The sequence below is a fragment of the Vipera berus genome (assembly GCF_964194415.1).
Source record: "Vipera berus genome assembly, chromosome: 4".
NCBI lineage: Eukaryota > Metazoa > Chordata > Lepidosauria > Squamata > Viperidae > Vipera > Vipera berus.
The window spans coordinates 60,521,275-60,540,563 of NC_138206.1; the positions used below are offsets into that span (position 1 = coordinate 60,521,275).

Below are 19,289 nucleotides of genomic sequence, written 5' to 3' on the forward strand. Positions count from 1 at the left end.
ACATTTAAACTTCAATTTGGTTTTCTCTAACCAAATCAGCCCAATCTATATAGTACGAAAACTCTCAAGTTTGTAACTGGACAAAATAGTTCATTTTTAACCAAGGTACCCTATGTGGATAACTTACAGAATGCATCCAAAATCTGGGATACATAATACTATGGAATTGAAATTTGACAAATTTTATAGAACAATTTATGACATTAAAAGTATAAGGTATTCTATGATAACAAAAAGTCATAAAATATTTCCTGTAGTCAGCTCCTGATGTTTAACTGTGCTATGCAGTCAGTTACTCTCAAGGCAAAAATCCATCTCTGAATATCTTCCTGAATTTTTAAGAACTTTTCCAGTACGTTTGAAGTTCTGCCACTGAGGAATTCTATTTAATTAGAAAAAAATCCCTTTATTATTCAGAGATGAGATGGGGAACCAGAGGTATCAGAAAAGGGACTCATGGGATTTATGTTACTTATTGTTGGGGAATAGAATACTTTTTTTAATTTCTGTATATATATACCTTTTGCACATCCTCTCCTGGACTAAAAAGCTCTTCAATCAGTAAATCATGTTATGCTTACCTGCTCCCTGGATTAATGTAATGAGGTCTAGTAGAGCTGCCTTTGATGATGATATAGAAGCTACAGCTAGTCCAGAATGCAGCAGTGCAGGCAATGACGGGAGCAGAATGTTATGCCCATATAACCTCATTGCTTTACTGTTTACTAGCTGGCTTCCAGGTGAAATTCAAGATGCAGTTTATTAACTGTAAAGATCTGCATGATAGCCAGTCCGTCAGATAGCGAGGTCCTGTCTTGATTGTTTCTACCCACCTGGCCTCCATTCTTGGCGGCAAAAGCTTTCTTTTTTTTTTAATCCCATTTATATCCCGCCCTTCTCCGAAGACTCAGGGCGGCTTACAATTTAAGCACAAACCAATGTGCTTAGCAATAGCCTTCATTCTATGTATATGCCTGCTTATTAGGGCTTTCGCCCCCCCCCCTCCCCAAGCAGCATTATTACAAAGTCAGCTTATTGCCCCCAACAATCTGGGTCCTCATTTTACCTACCTCGGAAGGATGGAAGGCTGAGTCAACCTTGAGCCTGGTGGGATGCGAACCTGCACTAATTGCAGGCAGCTGGTGTTACTTAAGGAGGCATTAGCCCACTGCTCCACCAACGCTCTGTTTTTGCAAAGATGACAAAAGGCTTTACAAATGGAGGGAAGGTTTTGATTGCTTCAGGCCTTCTCTCCGTTTGCAAAGCCTTTTGCTGCAGAACTTGTCCAAGCCTCCGTTCGCAGAGAACAGAGGCCTGAAGTACTGTAAAATCACGTGAGATCATTAGTGCGAGATCTTGCACTACTGATCTCGCATGATCTTGCAGTACTTTAGACCTCCATTCTCTGCGAAGACACCAAAGACCTGAAGCACCAAAGCAGGCCAAGAAACCAAGGACTCACTAGATCTTTGCAAGATGAATATCCACAGGCCAGGCCATCCACAGGGAATAGGCAGGGCGAATGTTGCAGTGTCTCTGCGGTCGTTCTTAAGGGTGAACAATTGCCATGGTGCTGCAACATTCGTAACTTCGGGACTGTGGTAAGTACTTGTGGGGGGGGATGTCATAACTTCAAATGGTCGCTAAGTGAACTGTTGTAACTCAAGGATTACCTGTAGAAGGAAACCACGGAATGGGAAAGACTAGAAAGATTGGAGACAAGAAAGATAAAATTGGAGATTATTAGGGGAATGTTTCGTTGCAAAGATGGGCATGGTAAAAGACAAAAATGGTAGAGACCTAAAAGAAGCAGAAGAGATTAAGAAGAGGTGGCAAGAATATACAAGGCAGTGGGGCTTTTTTTTCCTCCGTGCTGACAGCTGACTTTGCTGCCAAAACCAGTTCTTTGGCAGCGTGCTCCCCAGACTTAAATGGGAGCAACTAGGAATGACCCATAATGACCATCAGATGGCCATGTACTTGCCAGTACTTGCCTTAAGAGGATTGCGATTCTCAGTACAGCCAGAGGATTGGGCCTCCATCTTTTCTAGTTGCTGCTTATATTTTTAGACATGCCTCTGTTTTTGAAGTTTATTTGTTAATACCCTGGCTGAGTGCTGAGTTCTATTTTTTAAAAGACAGGATTTTTCTTCTTTTTTTCTCTCCTGTGGAAATTATCTCAGCTGCTTCTGTGGTAACTTTGTTATGGAATATCCATTTTCTCTATCCTTGGGGGAAAATGTTTATACTAGGCTGAGGAGCTTGGTTGGCTATAAGAGAGATTTGTATTAATATTAAAATCAATTAAATACTTTGACTATTTCACATTATATATTCTCTACAATGCCCCCCCCCAAAAAAAAGAGATATAAAGGAGAGATGCGATTCAGATGTTTTTAACATTATTTTTTTTATTTTAATTCCATTTATATCCCGCCCTTCTCCGAAGACTCAGGGCGGCTTACAAGCTTAGCAGTAGCCTTCATTCTATGTATATGCCTGCTAATTAGGGCTTTCACACACACCCCAAGCGGCATTATTACAAAGTCAGCTTAATTGCCCCCATTAGGTAGGTCCTCATTTTACCTACCTCGGAAGGATGGAAGGCTGAGTCTGGTCCTGGATGAAGCGGATTATCTAGACCCGTACCAATCGGGTTTCAGGCCCGGGTACAGCACGGAGACGGCATTGGTCGCGCTGGTGAATGATCTCTGGAGGGCTCGGGACAGAGGACATTCCTCTGTTCTAGTCCTATTAGACCTCTCAGCGGCTTTCGATACCATCGACCATGGTATCTTGCTGCGGCGTCTCAGGGGATTGGGAGTGGGAGGCACGGTTTTACAGTGGTTCTCCTCCTATCTCCAGGGACGTTCGCAGTCAGTGTTGACAGGAGGGCAGAGATCGACCGCGAGGTCTCTCGTTTGTGGAGTTCCTCAGGGGTCGGTCCTCTCGCCTCTCCTGTTCAACATCTATATGAAACCGCTGGGTGAGATCATTCATGGTTTTGGAGTTGGGTATCATCAGTATGCTGATGATACCCAGCTTTTCCTTTCGACCCCAAACCACCCCAGTGATGCCCTCAACGTGATGTCCCGTTGCCTGGAGGCGGTTCGGGTCTGGATGGGGAGGAACAGACTTCAACTCAACCCCGACAAGACTGAGTGGCTTTGCATACCTTCATCCCAGGTCTATTCGGATATTCCACCTCTTTCTATGGGGGGTGAACTATTACCCCCCGTAGATAGGGCTCGCAACTTGGGAGTCCTCCTAGATTCACGGCTTACCTTGGAAGATCACATAGGGGCTGTGACTAGGGGGGCTTTCGCCCAGGTTCGCCTGGTGCGCCAGTTGCGGCCCTATCTAAGCCGGGATGATCTATGCACGGTCACTCACGCGCTCGTGACCTCTCGACTGGACTACTGCAACGCTCTCTACATGGGGCTGCCCTTGAGGACCACCCGGAGGCTCCAACTGGTACAGAATGCAGCCGCGAGAGTTGTGTTGGGAATCTCCCGATACTCCCACGTTACACCTCTGCTCCGTGAGCTGCATTGGTTACCAGTTGTCTTCCGGGTGAGATTCAAGGTACTAGTAATGGTGTTCAAAGCCCTACATGGCAGGGGTCCGGAGTACCTTAGGGAACACCTGCTGCCGGCATCAACTTCCCTCCACCCTGTGCGTTCCCACAGAGAGGGCCTCCTCAGGGTGCCACCGGTCAGAGAATGTCGATTGGTGGCCCCCAGGGGGAGATCCTTCTCTGTGGGCGCCCCGGAGCTATGGAATCAGCTACCGGTTGAGCTCCGGACGGCGCCCGATCTTCGCTCCTTTCGCCGCGAGCTAAAAACATACTTTTTTGAACAAGCTGGCCTGACCTGATGGGGGACTGGGGGGGTTGTTATTGTTATTTTATTGGGGTTTTAAGATGTATTAATTGTTTTTAGTATATGGGCGTGTATTTAATTATTTTTTAACTTTTGTAATCCTGTATTTTTATTCTTGCCCTGTTCACCGCCCTGAGTCCTTCGGGAGAAGGGCGGTATAGAAATATTATTAAATTAAATTAAACCTTGAGCCTGGTGGGATGCGAACCTGCACTAATTGCAGGCAGCTGGTGTTACTTAAGGAGGCATTAGCCCACTGCTCCACCAAGGCTCTTAGAGCCTTCTTGAACATTTTTGCAAAAAATATTTGCCAACTTAAAAGTTTTAAATGAAAAATTAGATGAGAAGAGAGGACTCATTGGAAAAGACCCTGAGGTTGGGAAAGATTAAGGCAAAGGCAAAGGGAACAGCAGAGGATGAGATAGTTAGATAGTGTATTTGAAGCAATGAACGCGAATCTCCAGAACTGCACAAAAGAAAATTTAATAGAAGAAGGTACAGTGCTCTTGGGACGCGGTGGCTCAGTGGGTTAGGACGCTGAGCTTGTCGATCAGAAGGTCTGCAGTTTGGGTCGAATCCCGAGTGCCACGTAGCAGAGTGAGCGCCTGTTACTCGTCCCAGCTTCTGCCAACCTAGCAGTTTGAAAACACGTAAAAATGCAAGTAGAAAAATAGGGACCACTATGGTGGAAAGGTAACAGCGTTCCGTGCGCCTTTGGCATCTAGTCATGCCGGCCACATGACCACGGAGACGTCCTCGGACAAGCGCTGGCTCTTCGGCTTTGAAACAGAGATGAGCACCGGCCCCTAGAGTCGAAAACGACTAGCACACATGTGCGGGGGAACCTTTACCTTTTTACCTTTACAGTGCTCTTATCAGGCCACAAGAGTTTTCCCTTCTGCAACACAAATTAGCACTCTGCAGGAATTATAGAAATGTACTGAAGGAAGTTTCAAAACAATTATTATGAATTTAAAAAGATTCTAAAGGGGAGTTATGTTTTTATATATAACATAGCATAACATAACATAACATAACATAACATAACATAAAAGACTGAAGTGAACATACAATTACTTAGCTTATACAGAGGTATAAAAGGCTAGTTAAAAAAACCCAAAGATAATACTTTAAAAGCAGCATTCCTAGTCAAACATTTACTTTTAGAGTAGCAATTTTTGCAAACAGATATTTTCTCTTTCTTAATTCTGGACCTCTTGCTTCCCTGAGGATTCCAGTAAGTTAATTCAGAAGCTTCTAAAGAAATTAAACACAGCCCTGGTCTTCTTTTTCCCAGCATTCATTTATAGTTTCTGCCTGTGTTCAGAAGGAATCCATTTTTTTTTCTTTTGCCACAAGTGAAAAGGGAGTAGTTCAGCTAACCATTATCCATATATTCAATGCAAGAAAACATAGTGGCAGAAAGATTAAAGGAATACAAGTACTCATATAGAAGAGTAGGAAAGGAGAATCTAGTAATGGAGGGATATTGTCTACTTTTATACAGACCAAACCCAAAGACGAAATAGTAAAATCCAATTGATTTCCAATCTTTTGTGTGCTTACACCTAATGGACAGAATTTTGCCAAACTAAAACTATAACCCAGTAACCTAGATATATCCTGAGAGATTCTAGGATAGAACCCAGTACTCTAATAGATAGATCCTGAGGGATTCTTCCCTCCCTGCCTAATCCAGCTCAGAACTACACAGTCTCTTAATTTGAGCTTCTCTCTGGAACGTACTGTCTCCTTCCTGGAAAAGTTGCTGTGCTGCCAAGATTTTGCTATATTGTCTTTGGGCTTGGACCTGTCAATACATCAATAAAGAGTATCCTCCATTATTAGATCATCATCCTCTACTCTTCCATATGAGTACTTGTCCTCCTTAAATATTTCTGCTACTATGTTTTCTTCCCTTTCATATACTCAATTTCTAAACTGTATACCAACAGGATGAAACTACAATATACACATTTCTTTTGTTGAATTTCCTGTAGCTGTTTCAGTGCTGCAGGGTCAATTCTGAGTTCAAAATAATGTGAACCTAGCCCTTCATATAGTGATGTAGTTCTCAAGGGCATATATGTTCTTTCTCCAACACAGGCCAATGAGTAGTTTGGTAGTTTGGGTAGTTTCATATTCAGAAATTCAACCAAATGAGGAGCTTGCTCTGTACTAACTTCAGGTGGTGACTCACTCTGAGGCATCAGTTGTTAACACAGCCGCTTTGTCCAAAATTGGAGTTGTAATGAAGGATAGCTGCTATTTAATGCTGCTCAAATGCTATCTGTAATTTGCCAGACCACACTAGATTTGGTTTGTGAAATTTCCATTCCTTGAAGATTCTTAACATAACAATATTAAAATTTGCCTGTATTTGAGCACAAACACTTGGTAGCAATTAGTTAGCCCCAGGAAAGATTGCATGGTACATGATTTTCATTATAAGTACAGGCCAATCATGGATTGTCTGTGCTTCAGCTTCCAGAGATTATCTGATCCCATAGTTTTTTCATTCTTCCAGCAAGACTATTTGGTTTAGACCACTTTGACATTTCTTTTCTTGATAGCTAGTTCAGAAATCTGATCTTAACACTACTTATGATGTTCAAGGTGCTGTCCCAGTTGGTTGAAAATGTTAAATGTGCAATGGCAAAATAATTTAAACCTGTGAGCATCTTATTCCCAGTTTTTGGAATGTCTAATCTTTGGAATTTAAATGGAAACAAAACCATTATCTCTTTTTGCCAAGGGTGTCTGCTCATCAGGTCCAGAAAAGAAATGCACTTAGTTGTCCCAGCAGGCCTTTGATGTGAACCACAGAGAAGTAATCTGATTCAGTTTTCTTATTTAACTCCCTATACTCCTTACAGACTTCTTCTCTACACTTGGATATTAGGATAACTTGGGAAGCCCAGTCATTTTTAGAGAGTCAAATTAACTCTATTGCCTGCATCTCTTCATCTTCTTTTCAGTGGCCTGATTTTGTCATGGGAATCCTGAGTGATGCTCTTAATATAGTCTGCCTTGTGCCTATGGTAGACATGTCAAACTCGTAATGTCACGTGACGTCGTGTGACGTATCGGAACTTTTTCACCATCGCCAGCAGTGGGGTGGGTGTGGTTTCTTCATGACGTATCCAGCCCCTGGCCCGGCAGTTTGACACCCCTGGCCTATGGTATAGATGGCCGAGTTAGTAAGTCCTGACTGTTCTGTGAATAGTTTGACATATTTCTTGTGTAACCACCAAGAAATCTCCTTTTGTTGAGGTATTATGGATAGGCATTCCTGGGATTTTTTTTATTCTGCCTTCATGATAAACTCCCAGATATTATCTAAAATTACCATGTCCTGTATCAGATCAGTAGTAAAGTTAAGCACTGTTGGCTCAGTGACTGGATGGGCATGAAGCCTTTCATGTGATAAATCTGGGTTTCTGGAAATTCTGTGATATAGTCAAGCGCCCAACCTTTGTTTTACTATAATAGGGACCTCCTAGGCTGTTTGGTCTTCTTGGTGAGCATGATCTGAAAATCAGTTCCTGATTTCAGACTCAAAAATTCCCTGACATGTAACTCATATGAGAACATAAGCAGTGGTGACTTGTTGAATTAGACCCCTGGTGCATCTAGTCCAGTAGTCTGCTCTCACAGTGGGTAATCAATTGTGCAAGAAGCCTACTACTCTCAGAGGATATGGCTTTCAGAATCAATCACACTGTTATCAAGCTAATAACCATTGATCTCCTGTTATTTCCATTAATTGGTCCAATCTTTTTGGAAGTCAGTCAAGCTGGTAGCCGGCACCACATTTTTTGATAGTGAATAGCAAAAGTTTAATTACATATTATGTTTTAAAAAATCATTTTTTCTGTCCTGGTTCTTCCAGTATTCAATAATATTGGGTAATGTCTGGTTTGGTATTTTGGATGAGGGAAAATAACGTCTTGTCTACTTTATTTATACCATGCATAGTATTGTTAAAATTCAATAATGTCCAGTCTTTTTCACCTCCTTTCTGGACTAAAAAGCCCCAGGTGTCACAACCTTTCCACATAGAGAAGCTGCCCCACCCCTTAGTCCACAGGTCTGCAACCCGCGGCTCCGGAGCCGCATGCGGCTCTTTCAGCCGTCTCCTGCGGCTCCCAGTCCTGCCATGTGCAGTCAAAAAAAAAAAGTGGGACTAAAAAAGTTCAATCAATTCAAATATGCAGGGTAGGTGCATATCTCGCCTTGGCTCCACTCTTCAGTCAAACCCTGTTCTGCGCATGCTTGCATGTATGCGCATGCGCACATATTTTTTTTGCGGCTCCCAGTTTTTCATTTTGTGAGGGAACCGGTTCCGAGTGGCTCTTTCACTGTTTCAGGTTGCTGACCCCTGCCTTAGTCACTTTAATTGCTTTCCTCTGAATCTTCTGTGACTCTACTGTATCCATTTTGAGGTACAGAGACCACGACTGCACACAATATTCCAGATACTGTCACACCATTGATTTATATAAAGGCATTATAATATTGGCATGTCTATTTTCAACACCATATACCATATCATTTTCATTTTTTTTATTATGTGCAATAATACATGAAGTCATATGTTAAAAGCAAAGTGTCTGCTCTATGGACTATGGAATAAAGAATGGGTGATGTCATTTACTTCTGTGAATGAACTTATTTCATGGCAAATCAAGATTCCTTGAGGAAAAATTGAGGATCACCAATATTTTTGGCTGCATCTGTAGTTTTCTCTGCTCCAAATTAGCTGGACTTACTTAATGTTACTAGAGTGTCTAGCCATTTATCACAAGGTATATGAGGAAATTCTACTGTTTTAACCATTTGTCTCTTGCATTTTTTTTTTGAACAATATATTTATATATTTATATTTATTAAATTTTTATACCGCCCTTCTCCCGAAGGACTCAGGGCAGTGTACAGGGCAATAAATATCGAAATATACATACAAAAGTTAAAAAAAGATTAAATAATTATGCCCAATATAATACAATAATTAAAACAATGTTAAAACCAAATCCAAACCCCAAACCCATCAGACCAGGCCATGACTTGATTCTTTCCTCTGCATGTAGTTTTTCAATTTCTTCTGTCATTAAAGTCATAGATTTGGCTTTTATCCCCACACACATTTACTTAAAAACATTTTGTGGTACCCTTATCAGTGGATGATGATCCAATATTCTGTCATTTAGGCATGGAATGCTTCTTGAAAAGCCTTCATAATTTTTATCCTAAGTTCATCACTAGTTCTCAAGTAAGTAAGTAGTTCTTGCTGTAAGTAGTTCTCATGAAATGATCCTGAATCTCTATTGTTAGTTTTGTACATTTAATGTAGCATTTGATGGAATTCATGTGCGCATGTTGAGTTAGCGATCAGTTCCTTGCTCATTGGTGTGCCATATCTTGATTTCTTAGTTATGAGTTGACATTGCATATTTTCTTCCAGTTTTAGACTTTGACTATTTTTAATTTCTTGTACTATCTTTTTACCCCAAACTCTCCAAGGATCTGGAGCACTCCTTCTACACTTTATGCAAGGGTCATTATCATGTGGATTACACTAAGTCAGGGCAGATGCAGTCTTTATCCAGATATTTTTATCTGAATTTCTCTTCTGATGAGGTACTTGCTCTTCCTCTATAAAATAAGATTATTGCTAGTTATCTATTTTTATTAATGCACAGATGACTACTCAAATAGTTAAAATTACACATAAGCAAGTTTTCCTTCCATTCTGCAACCGGTTAGCATCAGGTTTCCCACCATTTGAAATAAAGAGGATGGATCCAAGGCAAAGAGTCTTCATATCAGTGCTTTTATTTCAGGGTATGCCTTTTCTAAATATTTTAATATAATAATAATTTATTAAATTTATGTGCCTCCTGGTTTCTAGCAACTCTGGTTAGTTATGCCAATTACTGTACTTTCAAACATCAGGAAAAGACCTTTTTGTTTTTGCTGAGATGTTGTAATTAATGTTAAATTAATCAAATACAATACCCTAGGGCAGAGGTCCCCCAACTCTTGGGCACCAGGGACCAGTTACATGGAGATAGGTTTTTCCGCGGACTGGAGGGGTGTGGCTTTGTGTGCTTCCTGCATGCTGTGGATGGGGCTTTCCTTCTTTGTATGGACCAGTTGCTGGCATGCCGCGGCCTAATACTGGTCCATGGACCGGGGGTTGGGGACCCCTGCCCCAGGGCATTATGTTGTCATTTTGGCCTGTGTATGTCTTGTTTTAAACAGTCTTAGTATGATTGAAATATATGTTAATTTCAGCTTTAATATTTTGTTATAAAAGGATGTTTATGTTTTTATTAAATTGTTCTATTGAATTTTGATTTTAAATTGTTAGATTATATGTTGCTCCGAGAACTCTGAATATAGTCTGACCAATAAATAACATCATGCATACTTATTCAAAAGCATTTTTTTCTTACAGGACTTGTTTCTGGAGAGAAATATTATAGCCTTAGGCTTCAAATTACATGTAATGTAAAGACCCTGATGATTTTGAATTTCTAAAATATAGTGCCCAGACAACCTGAATTTTATGCCCATTTTTTTCTTTACAGTGCTTATAACTTATTTGCATGTTTGGTTTTGCAGTCATTACATGAGACAGATATTGGAAGCACTGCGCTATTGTCATGATAATAATATAATTCACAGGGATGTGAAGGTAAGTTATATTATTACAGATAAATATTTTCCATGTTGGCATTTGTATTATTTATTGTTGCTTAGTTTCTCTATTTTACTCAGTCAAGGTCACCTATTAATTTGGAGTTTTGGATAGTCAGAATCCAAGACATTATCAGTAAAACAATTGAACCATTTCATATGGTAAAGTTCAGAAGTACACTCACATAAAATATAATATATGTTTTAGTATAATATAGTTATATACACTACATTTTTTTTCTTTTTCTTTTTTAACCTTGAAATTCCTATATCCACTTCACATTTAGAATGTGAAGTGTTTTGAATTTGAAATGCCAATTTTGAGCTCTGTTTGAATTCAAAACATTTTCCACAATCTTTAGTCTGAGAGGTAGAAATGTGTTTTTGTATAGGTGGTCTGTTTGTTTCTTTGTGTGTTCTGTTATTGAATCCAGATCTGATGCAGTCAATAATTCTAATTTTTTATCTGTTTACTGTTATCTGTATCATTTTATAAATAATGTTTGGGTATAATATAGTTGAATAACCTATATAAAACTACATACTTTGTAACTGTGTACAGTAGTTATAATTATGTAACAAATACTGTATACAGTAGAAATTGAGGGAGATAATTTACAACTTAAATGTAAAAGCATGCAGAATATAAATAAATACTATGTAATATAATTATATAATTATAATTATAATTAATTGTTTATTATTATGAATCATCTACTTGGTGTTGATTCTTAGCGACCACATAAATAGAACTAATATAAGATGATCGGTCCCCAACCCATCCTACAAATATCTTCCAACACTTTATCCATCACCATTGTAATTTGGTCCATCCAGTTTGCTGCTAGTCATCCTCCTAACTTTTTCTTCTATCTTTCTCAGTATTACAGACTTCTCAAGTGAGCTAGTTCTTTGCATAATATGTTCAAAATACGATAATTTGAGCCTTGTAATTTGTGCTTCAAGTGAGAACTTTAAATTGATTTAGTCTACAATCTATTTCTTTGTTTTCTTGGCTATCTTTGCTATTACTAAGAGTCTTCTCCAACCCACAAGTTCAAAAATATCAATTCTCTTTCTATCCTTCACAACCCCATGGACCCCTAGCACACCAGGCTCCCCCTGTCCTCCATCAACTGTTAATATAAACAATTGTTGACAGTTGATTCTAAAATCAGAAGGTATCCACCTTTTCAGTATTTTTATTGTCAGTTCTAAGGCTTGCTGCTATACCTGTTACTTTGGTCTTATGTCATTCCTTTGCTGATCTGGAGCATGTTTCTCTATGTTCCATCCATACTATGGTTTTCTGTCCTGCATATAGGTTTCTCCTGAAGAGAATGAGATGTTCTGAAATTCCCATTATTCTAAAGACATTCCACAGCTTGACATAGTCAGCATAATCAAAGACCTTTTTTATAACCAAAGAAGTACATATTCTTTTTTGCATCCTTGGCTTTTTCAGTCATCCAGTGGCATCAACAACAATGTCACTTATATCTTGACTCTTTCTGAAACCAATTTGAATATCTGTATCCTTTATCATGTACGGTTTAATCTGCATTGGGTGCTCCTAAGCATTTTCCTAGCGTGCAAAATTAATGATACAGTACAATAGTTTGTACCCTCAGTTAAGTCTCCTTTCTTTGCTTTTAGTATATAGAATGACATCTTCAAATTTGGTGGCCACTGATGTTCTCTAAAGTTTGGTTAGAATTTTTCTGGTTTTTCTTTAGTTGCTTGATATATCTATGTAGATCAGGGGTGTCAAACTGCCGCTCTGCAGGACGGACGCGTCACAAGGAAACCACCCCCACCCCATTGCTGGCAATGGGGAAAAAGCTCCGATACATTGCGTGACATCACATGATGTCGTGTGTTTGACATGTCTGATATAGATAGTCCATCAATTTCTTTAGCCTTCCATCTTGATGGTGATCAGACTACTATTAGAGGTTCTTGTGGATAGAGAATGTCTTCTAAAGTATCTTAAACATTGGCATCTCTACTGCACAGAATTTTGCTTTATTCCTTCCATCTTTTTTTTTCCTCTTTGAATCAGTTATTATTTATTCATTGGCATCCTTTAGCACTAGGGTGTCAAACCTGCAACATCATGTAACGTGTTGTGACGTATTGCGACTTTTTTCCATTGCCGGCAATGGGGTGGGCGCGGTTTCAGCATGAAACATCTGGCCCACGAGCCAGCAGTTTGACACCCCTGCTTTAGCATATTGAGGATGGAACCTTCTCTGAGTTTGGAGATCTTTTGAAAGACTTTCCTTGTTTTCTGTAACTGTTTCCAACTGTTTCCAGTATTTTTTCATATTGTCGAAGTCGGTTACTTTCTACTTCATTAGCTTCACTTGGAATGTGCACATGAGCAGTTCATGATCTGTTCCAGAAATAGCACTTTATCATGTCTTTAATCCTATAACTGAGCTTCTTCACCTTTTAATAATCATATGGCCAGTTTGATTTCTGTGTACTTCATCTAGTGATTTGCAACATTGTTTTGGGATTTTTTTTTAAGATAGTGTTCGTTATGAAGAAATCATTGGAATAGCAGAAATGAATAAGTTGTTCTCCTGTTTCAGTTCAGTTTCCTAAGCCATGCAACCAAACTATATTTTCCTCAATATTTCCTATTTTTGCATTCCGCTCTCTAACCATAAGCTTCTTGCTTGCATGTTCTGTTGGATTCAAATTGGACTTGATCATAAAACTCCTCAGCCGCCACCTCTTCCTCATCAATGATTGGAGCATAAACTTGGATGATTGTTGTATTAAAGGATTATACGTGAAGGCTAAGTGGTATTATGGAATCATTGATTGCATTGTAGCAAATACTCTTCTTTCTATACCTTTTCTACCTATAACAACACCATTGTAATTTGTTTTCATATCCTGAATAATAAATAGTATGATCTTCTGACTGAAAGTGTCCAATCCCAGTCCATCTCAACTTACTGATGCCTAAAATGTCATTTTGTGTCATCTTTTACTGCCTGTTTCAGTGTTCACAACTTTTTCATATTTCATGTTACCACTGTAATTCTGACTTCTTTGCAGCTTTGTATTTTGTTTTCCTCCATGCTAGTAAGAAACTGCTCGTTGCAAAGGTTTTAATCTAGCCACATTCTAAATACCATTGGTACTCCAAACGTTTTTTAGATTCCTCACTAGCATATTGAGTGCCATTTTAACAATGCATGATACACCCACCCGGTCAATGACTATTGTACATATATATTCTGGTGCCATAATAAATTGTTTTTAATTAAACACCAGAGTGATTTTTGTCATTTCAGCCACACTGTGTACTACTTGCTTCAAAGGAAAATTCAGCACCAGTAAAACTTGGTGGTTTTGGGGTTGCTATTCAGTTAGGAGAATCAGGACTTGTTGCTGGAGGTAAGTAATGGCTATTTCATATCATGTTTAGTAAACATTTTTACTAAATGTTTACAGCTTGTTTATAAAAAAGAAAACAGAGAACAGTCTAATTCTGTAACTTGAATATTCTGCAAGTGATAATTAAGAAAAATTCATTAAATATTTGCAAAGTAAACCATGCTAAAGAATGAAAAATTAATAGAAAATAAAATAATATATTAATTTATTAAATATGTTTCATATTTTATTTAAATGTGGGTTTCTTTAATTGAAGTCTTTGTTGCAACCTAGCACTGTCTATTCTAGCCTGATTAAGCAAAACACATCAACTTTGGGGACAGCCTTTTTGAAAATAAACAAAACCAGTGTTTCAAAGACAAATTAGCTCCTCTTAACTCAGGAATTATGCTTTTGAAGAATTTAATGTGTGCATGCATGTTTGTGCGCGTGTAACTATTAAATTTGTGCAGAAAGTTTCAAAATAGAAATAGCTATTTTGAACTGGAAATGGTGATTTCTCGTTTCAAATGGGCTCTCTCAACTCCAGCAGAACTTTTCTGAAGAACTTCTAAGCCGGAAATAGGACTGTTCTGGTTAGGTCAAACAGTCATTTCAAGCTTGAAACAGGGTGTTCAACTCAGAAAGTTTTTTCAATTAAAAATATTTTGTACACCTGTGAATTCTATGATCTAGTGATGATTTTCCTTAGTGTAGTAATTATCCATTTGCACTGCTGTGAATAGAGCTACTTTTGAAAATGGTCCTAAAGTTTCAATGGATAAAGAATGTTAGTGCCTGGTGTTTTTATCTCTACACTGAATTGATTCCAGGCTTGCATGCCAGGATTTCATAACTTAGTCACAAGCTACAAAAGGCATATGGTCACAATATGCTTTTTTCTCCTTCACGTGCAATCTGTCTTTCTGTTTTATATATATGCATATAAATTAGTGAGGGTTTAAAATTGTTTGCATATCAACGCAGAAGAATTTTTGCAAGGAAATTGCATCATCTAGAAGGAAAGGTTAGGACCTCACCCCCTTAAAAATTGCCTTGGTGGCCCAGATGTGGGACTCTGAAAAGGCAGGTGGGTATGGTCTCCAGTCACTATTACTATAAGACAGGTATGTCAAACTTGTGACATTACGTGATGTCGCACGACATATCGGGACTTTTCCCCCATTGCCGGCAATGGAGTGGGCGCGGTTTCGGCGTGATGCATCCAGCCCGCGGGCCAGCAGTTTGACATGCCTGCTATAAGAAATGAATTAAGAAAGAATATTTGGGCGCTGATGTCTCAATTGTAACTGTATTAACACATAACATTTTGGGTTGCTCCCCAAAATGAAGATGGTTCAGTTCTCAGAGCCTTCCAGAGGCTGGCTGCTCTGGCTTTGGTGATTGATTGATTGATGATTGATTGATTGATTGATTGATTGATTGATTGATTGATTGATTGCTATGATTGATTAGTGTGCAACCATGAGCATACTGCTATTGGATCTTGTGTTGCTGTATAATTGTTAGTAACTGTACACCATCTAGAGGCCTGCTAAAACAGGTTGCAGATAAATCACATAACTAAATCAATAAAATATGATAAAATAAAAGCAGTGTAAAATTTTGATTTGTATTTCTCTGCCATCTTTAAAAACAATACATTTTTAACTTTATTTTAGGACGTGTAGGAACTCCTCATTTTATGGCTCCAGAAGTAGTAAAAAGGGAGCCTTATGGAAAGCCTGTAGATGTGTGGGGCTGTGGAGTGATTCTTTTTATTCTGCTTAGTGGTTGTTTACCCTTTTATGGTACAAAGGAAAGATTGTTTGAAGGCATTATCAAAGGAAAATACAAGGTAAGCGCTTATCTCAAGAAAAATGTTTAGTTAGAAATTTTCATTTGGAAAACATGTTTGCAAATGCTAATCCAGTTTCATGAATTGTATTTCCAACACACTTTTATGTATACAAAGCACTTAAATAAAATACAATTACAAGTATGGGTTTTACTATTAAGAAATATTTAAACAACAGAAAAATTCCCTGTAATTAAAACAAAGCAAGGAAATAGACTACAGTACATAAAGCTAAAACTGAGTTTGTTATAAAGTCTGTGGTAACATGGGAACAAAGTCAATCACATTTTCTGGCATGTATTTGTATTTTCTATCTGTTTTTTATACAAAGCATTCTCTTTCAAATGTAGTAAGCTAGTTGTCTCTGAAAAATAAAGTAGATAGCATAAAGATAATAGTTCCCTGTCCCTTTCCACATATGCCCTGCCATGCCTCCAAGTCTAGTAGTCAAATTAGGATAAATTGAGACTTGGTATCAAAATTTACATATTTTTCCTTCTAGTTACATTTTTAAGAATCTCAAATGCCATCTTGGTGAGCAATAAATCTAGTCTGCTGTTGCATGTTATGTGTCAGAAGCTCAACTGAATATTTTCTCCAATTATGTACTAATCCATTTTATTACTCAAATATGCAACAACCTTGCTTTTTCTTTTTTCTTTTTTGTACATTTCTAATTGGATTTTGAATATCTGCTGCCTCTTGTATTCTTTGATAGTATGTTCTACCCCTTCAAGGTAGACAGGTCAGAAAACAGAGATCATAAGAAATACTGGAAGTATACTTTGTTAATGTAGACCATCATAACAGAATCTTGAAATCTTGACAGCATTTTCTCTTCCTTTCCTTTTATACCAAAGAGAGGCAAAATTGAGTGATTTAAGTTTCTTTCTAGTGCTTTCTTCCAATTTCCTGGGTTAATTCATGTTTTGCGAATTGCTGTATTTCTTCTGCAAGGCCATCAGCATCTTGAGTACTGTGTTTTGAATCCAATGTAATAGAAATTTTGAAAGCAAAGCAAAGAGAAGGAAAACTTATTGCAATTGGACACAAGTTTTGTTTTAATCAGTGGTAACTTCTGCAGTCTTTAAAATTCTTACCAATATCCAGAACTCAGGGTTGAAAAATGATTTTTAATTTTTAGGAATTAGGTAAGTGCTTAGGGGGGAAAGGACATTATTTCTACATTGACAATATAGCTCCTTTTATATTTGAATTGCTTTAAATTCTTAAGAGGAAAAAATATTTCATCATTACTTCAAAGATCTGTTGTTTTCTTTGCAACAATATCAACTTGGTGTCAACTCTACAACGAACCTGGCTATAGCCATTTTTGCCATTCTAGGTTGCCACAAGAAAGAGAGAGGGGAAAGGTATTTCTGTTAGTCTAAACATGAACAGATCTTGTGGGAACCAAGGTCATTCCCACACTGTAGTGGAAGAGGAGGATCACTTAGTCAGAAACCCCGCTGAGTCATTCTATTGGATAGTATTAGTAGAGGGGTGAGAATTGTTACATTGTATTACTTTGATTCTAGGAGGAAAGTTTAGCTATGGTTTCACTTTTGACTTTGCTGATGCTATGCATCCAATAAATATGTTCTTTGAGGAACTTGCCTGCCTCAGAGTTCTGATTTATTTGGTCTCATTCGTCAGAACCTTGACATTAAACCAAATCTACTAAAAACCCTTTTTACTTCGGGGTCCTGAGCCCCAGTCACCTGCCCGCTGTCTTTGGGAGGACAGCAAAGACTCAGAAGAATCCGAAATGGAGAAGAAAGAGGAGCAGATAGCTAACCACAGCGTGACTCCTGTTGCCAGAGTGCAGGCTACTGTCCAGGCAGAGAATGGAGCACTGGTGGCTGGGGCTTGGCCGAAGAGCCATGTAACCCAGCCTGAGAGATTGGGGCAGCAAGAGGGGACTCTGACCTTGGGGATCTCAGTCAGGCAGAGGCAGCCCCCCAATGCAGGAATACTCCTAAAGCCGCTGCAGCTGACCTCCCACTGATTTCATCCCACAGCCTTCTGTCACCTGTGTTGAGGAAGGCAAAGAGACCAGCAGGATGGGATGAGTCCAGACCACGGGTCAGCAACCCACAGCTCTGGAGCCTGATGCGGCTCTTTCAGCCTTCTCCTGCAGCTCCCAGTCATCCGCCATTTGCAGAGAGACAGAGAAAGGCACTTGAGCTTCCCTTCTCTCTCTCTCTCTCTCTCTCTCTCTCTCTCTCTCTCTCTCTCTGTGTGTGTGTGTGCGTGCATGCACGCGCGTGTGTGTGTAAAAAAAGAGAGTGGCCTCATGCTGTTCTCCGACAAGCTGACAAGCTTATTGGGCGGGGCTCCTGCTTTTGCTTCTCTCAGCAGGAAGCAGCAGAAAGCAGCATCTCTCTCTCTCTCTCTCTCTCTCTCTCTCTCTCTCTCTCTCTCTCTCTCACACACACACACACACACACACACACACACACACACACACACACACAGTGTTGGAAGAGGACTGGCAGACCAAAGGTAGGAGAGCCAGCCCAATAAGAATGTGTGTCAGCTTGTTGGAGAACAGCATGAAGCCAGCTTGCCAGATGAGCAGAAGATCGGAGGGAGGGAGGGAGGGAGGGAGGGAGGGAGGGAGGGAACTCATGCACAGCAGCCTCTATTTCTTTTTAATTAAACTCTTCAATCAAGCTCCACCCCTCGTGCACGTGTGAGAGTTTTGAGGCTCCCAGTGGTTTTTTTTCCTCTGGGAAACGGGTCGAAGTGGTTCTTTGAGTGTTTAAGGCTGCTGACCCCTGGTCTAGACTCTAGAGCAAGGGTGTCAAACTGCCAGCCCACGGGCCAGACGTTTCATGTGGAAGCCGCGCCCACCCCATTGCCGGCAATGCAAAACAGTTCTGATACGTCATGCAGTGTCACATAACGTCATGAGTTTGACATGTCTGCTCTAGAGAATGGAAGTATCTGATGGCAATCCATAGCCATTCTGTCAAAAGATTGAGGGAGAAGTTCAACCAGCTCGATGTCAAAGAAGTGACTCCTGTTGCTCGATATGTGGTTTAAACGGGGCAGGAAGCTAGGAGATCGCCAACGTTTCTTTCCCCTCGCCGGAGCCTGAGCCCAATTGCGATGGCTCATGCGACTTCCCCACGACCCAGGCCAACATTGACATTTAGTCCAGTGCCCAGGTGGAGTCCTGTGCGAGACCAGTGGCCCGCAAGTCCTGGGGCCCAACTGAGGGGGTTCCAGAAAGTGGCATGACCACAGCCCCAGTATAAATGATCTGCCTTGTGTCCCGCATACTGGGGGCTGCAGCCTGTGGACCCACCTCCCATCAAATCCACATTTAATGGAGATCCAGAGAAGTTGCCTTTTTTCCTGAACCAGATACCCTCATACCCCGATGTTCCATAATGGTGAATGCAATAGCGGCAAATATAGAGGGGGAAGCAGCTGAGTGGGTGACCAGC

General features: G+C 39.8%; 1 protein-coding gene across 4 annotated transcripts in view; it reads left to right on the forward strand.

Moving 5' to 3' along the window:
• The window catches only part of CASK (calcium/calmodulin dependent serine protein kinase), a 166,268-nt gene that overhangs the window by 66,796 nt on the left and 80,183 nt on the right, over positions 1-19,289 (forward strand). For all 4 annotated transcript variants that reach the window (XM_081327004.1, XM_081327005.1, XM_081327006.1 and 1 more), the window contains exons 5-7: positions 10,509-10,581; positions 13,895-13,997; positions 15,659-15,834. In XM_081327004.1, the coding sequence (XP_081183130.1) occupies positions 10,509-10,581; positions 13,895-13,997; positions 15,659-15,834 (352 nt within the window). The remainder of the gene's footprint in view (positions 1-10,508; positions 10,582-13,894; positions 13,998-15,658; positions 15,835-19,289) is intronic.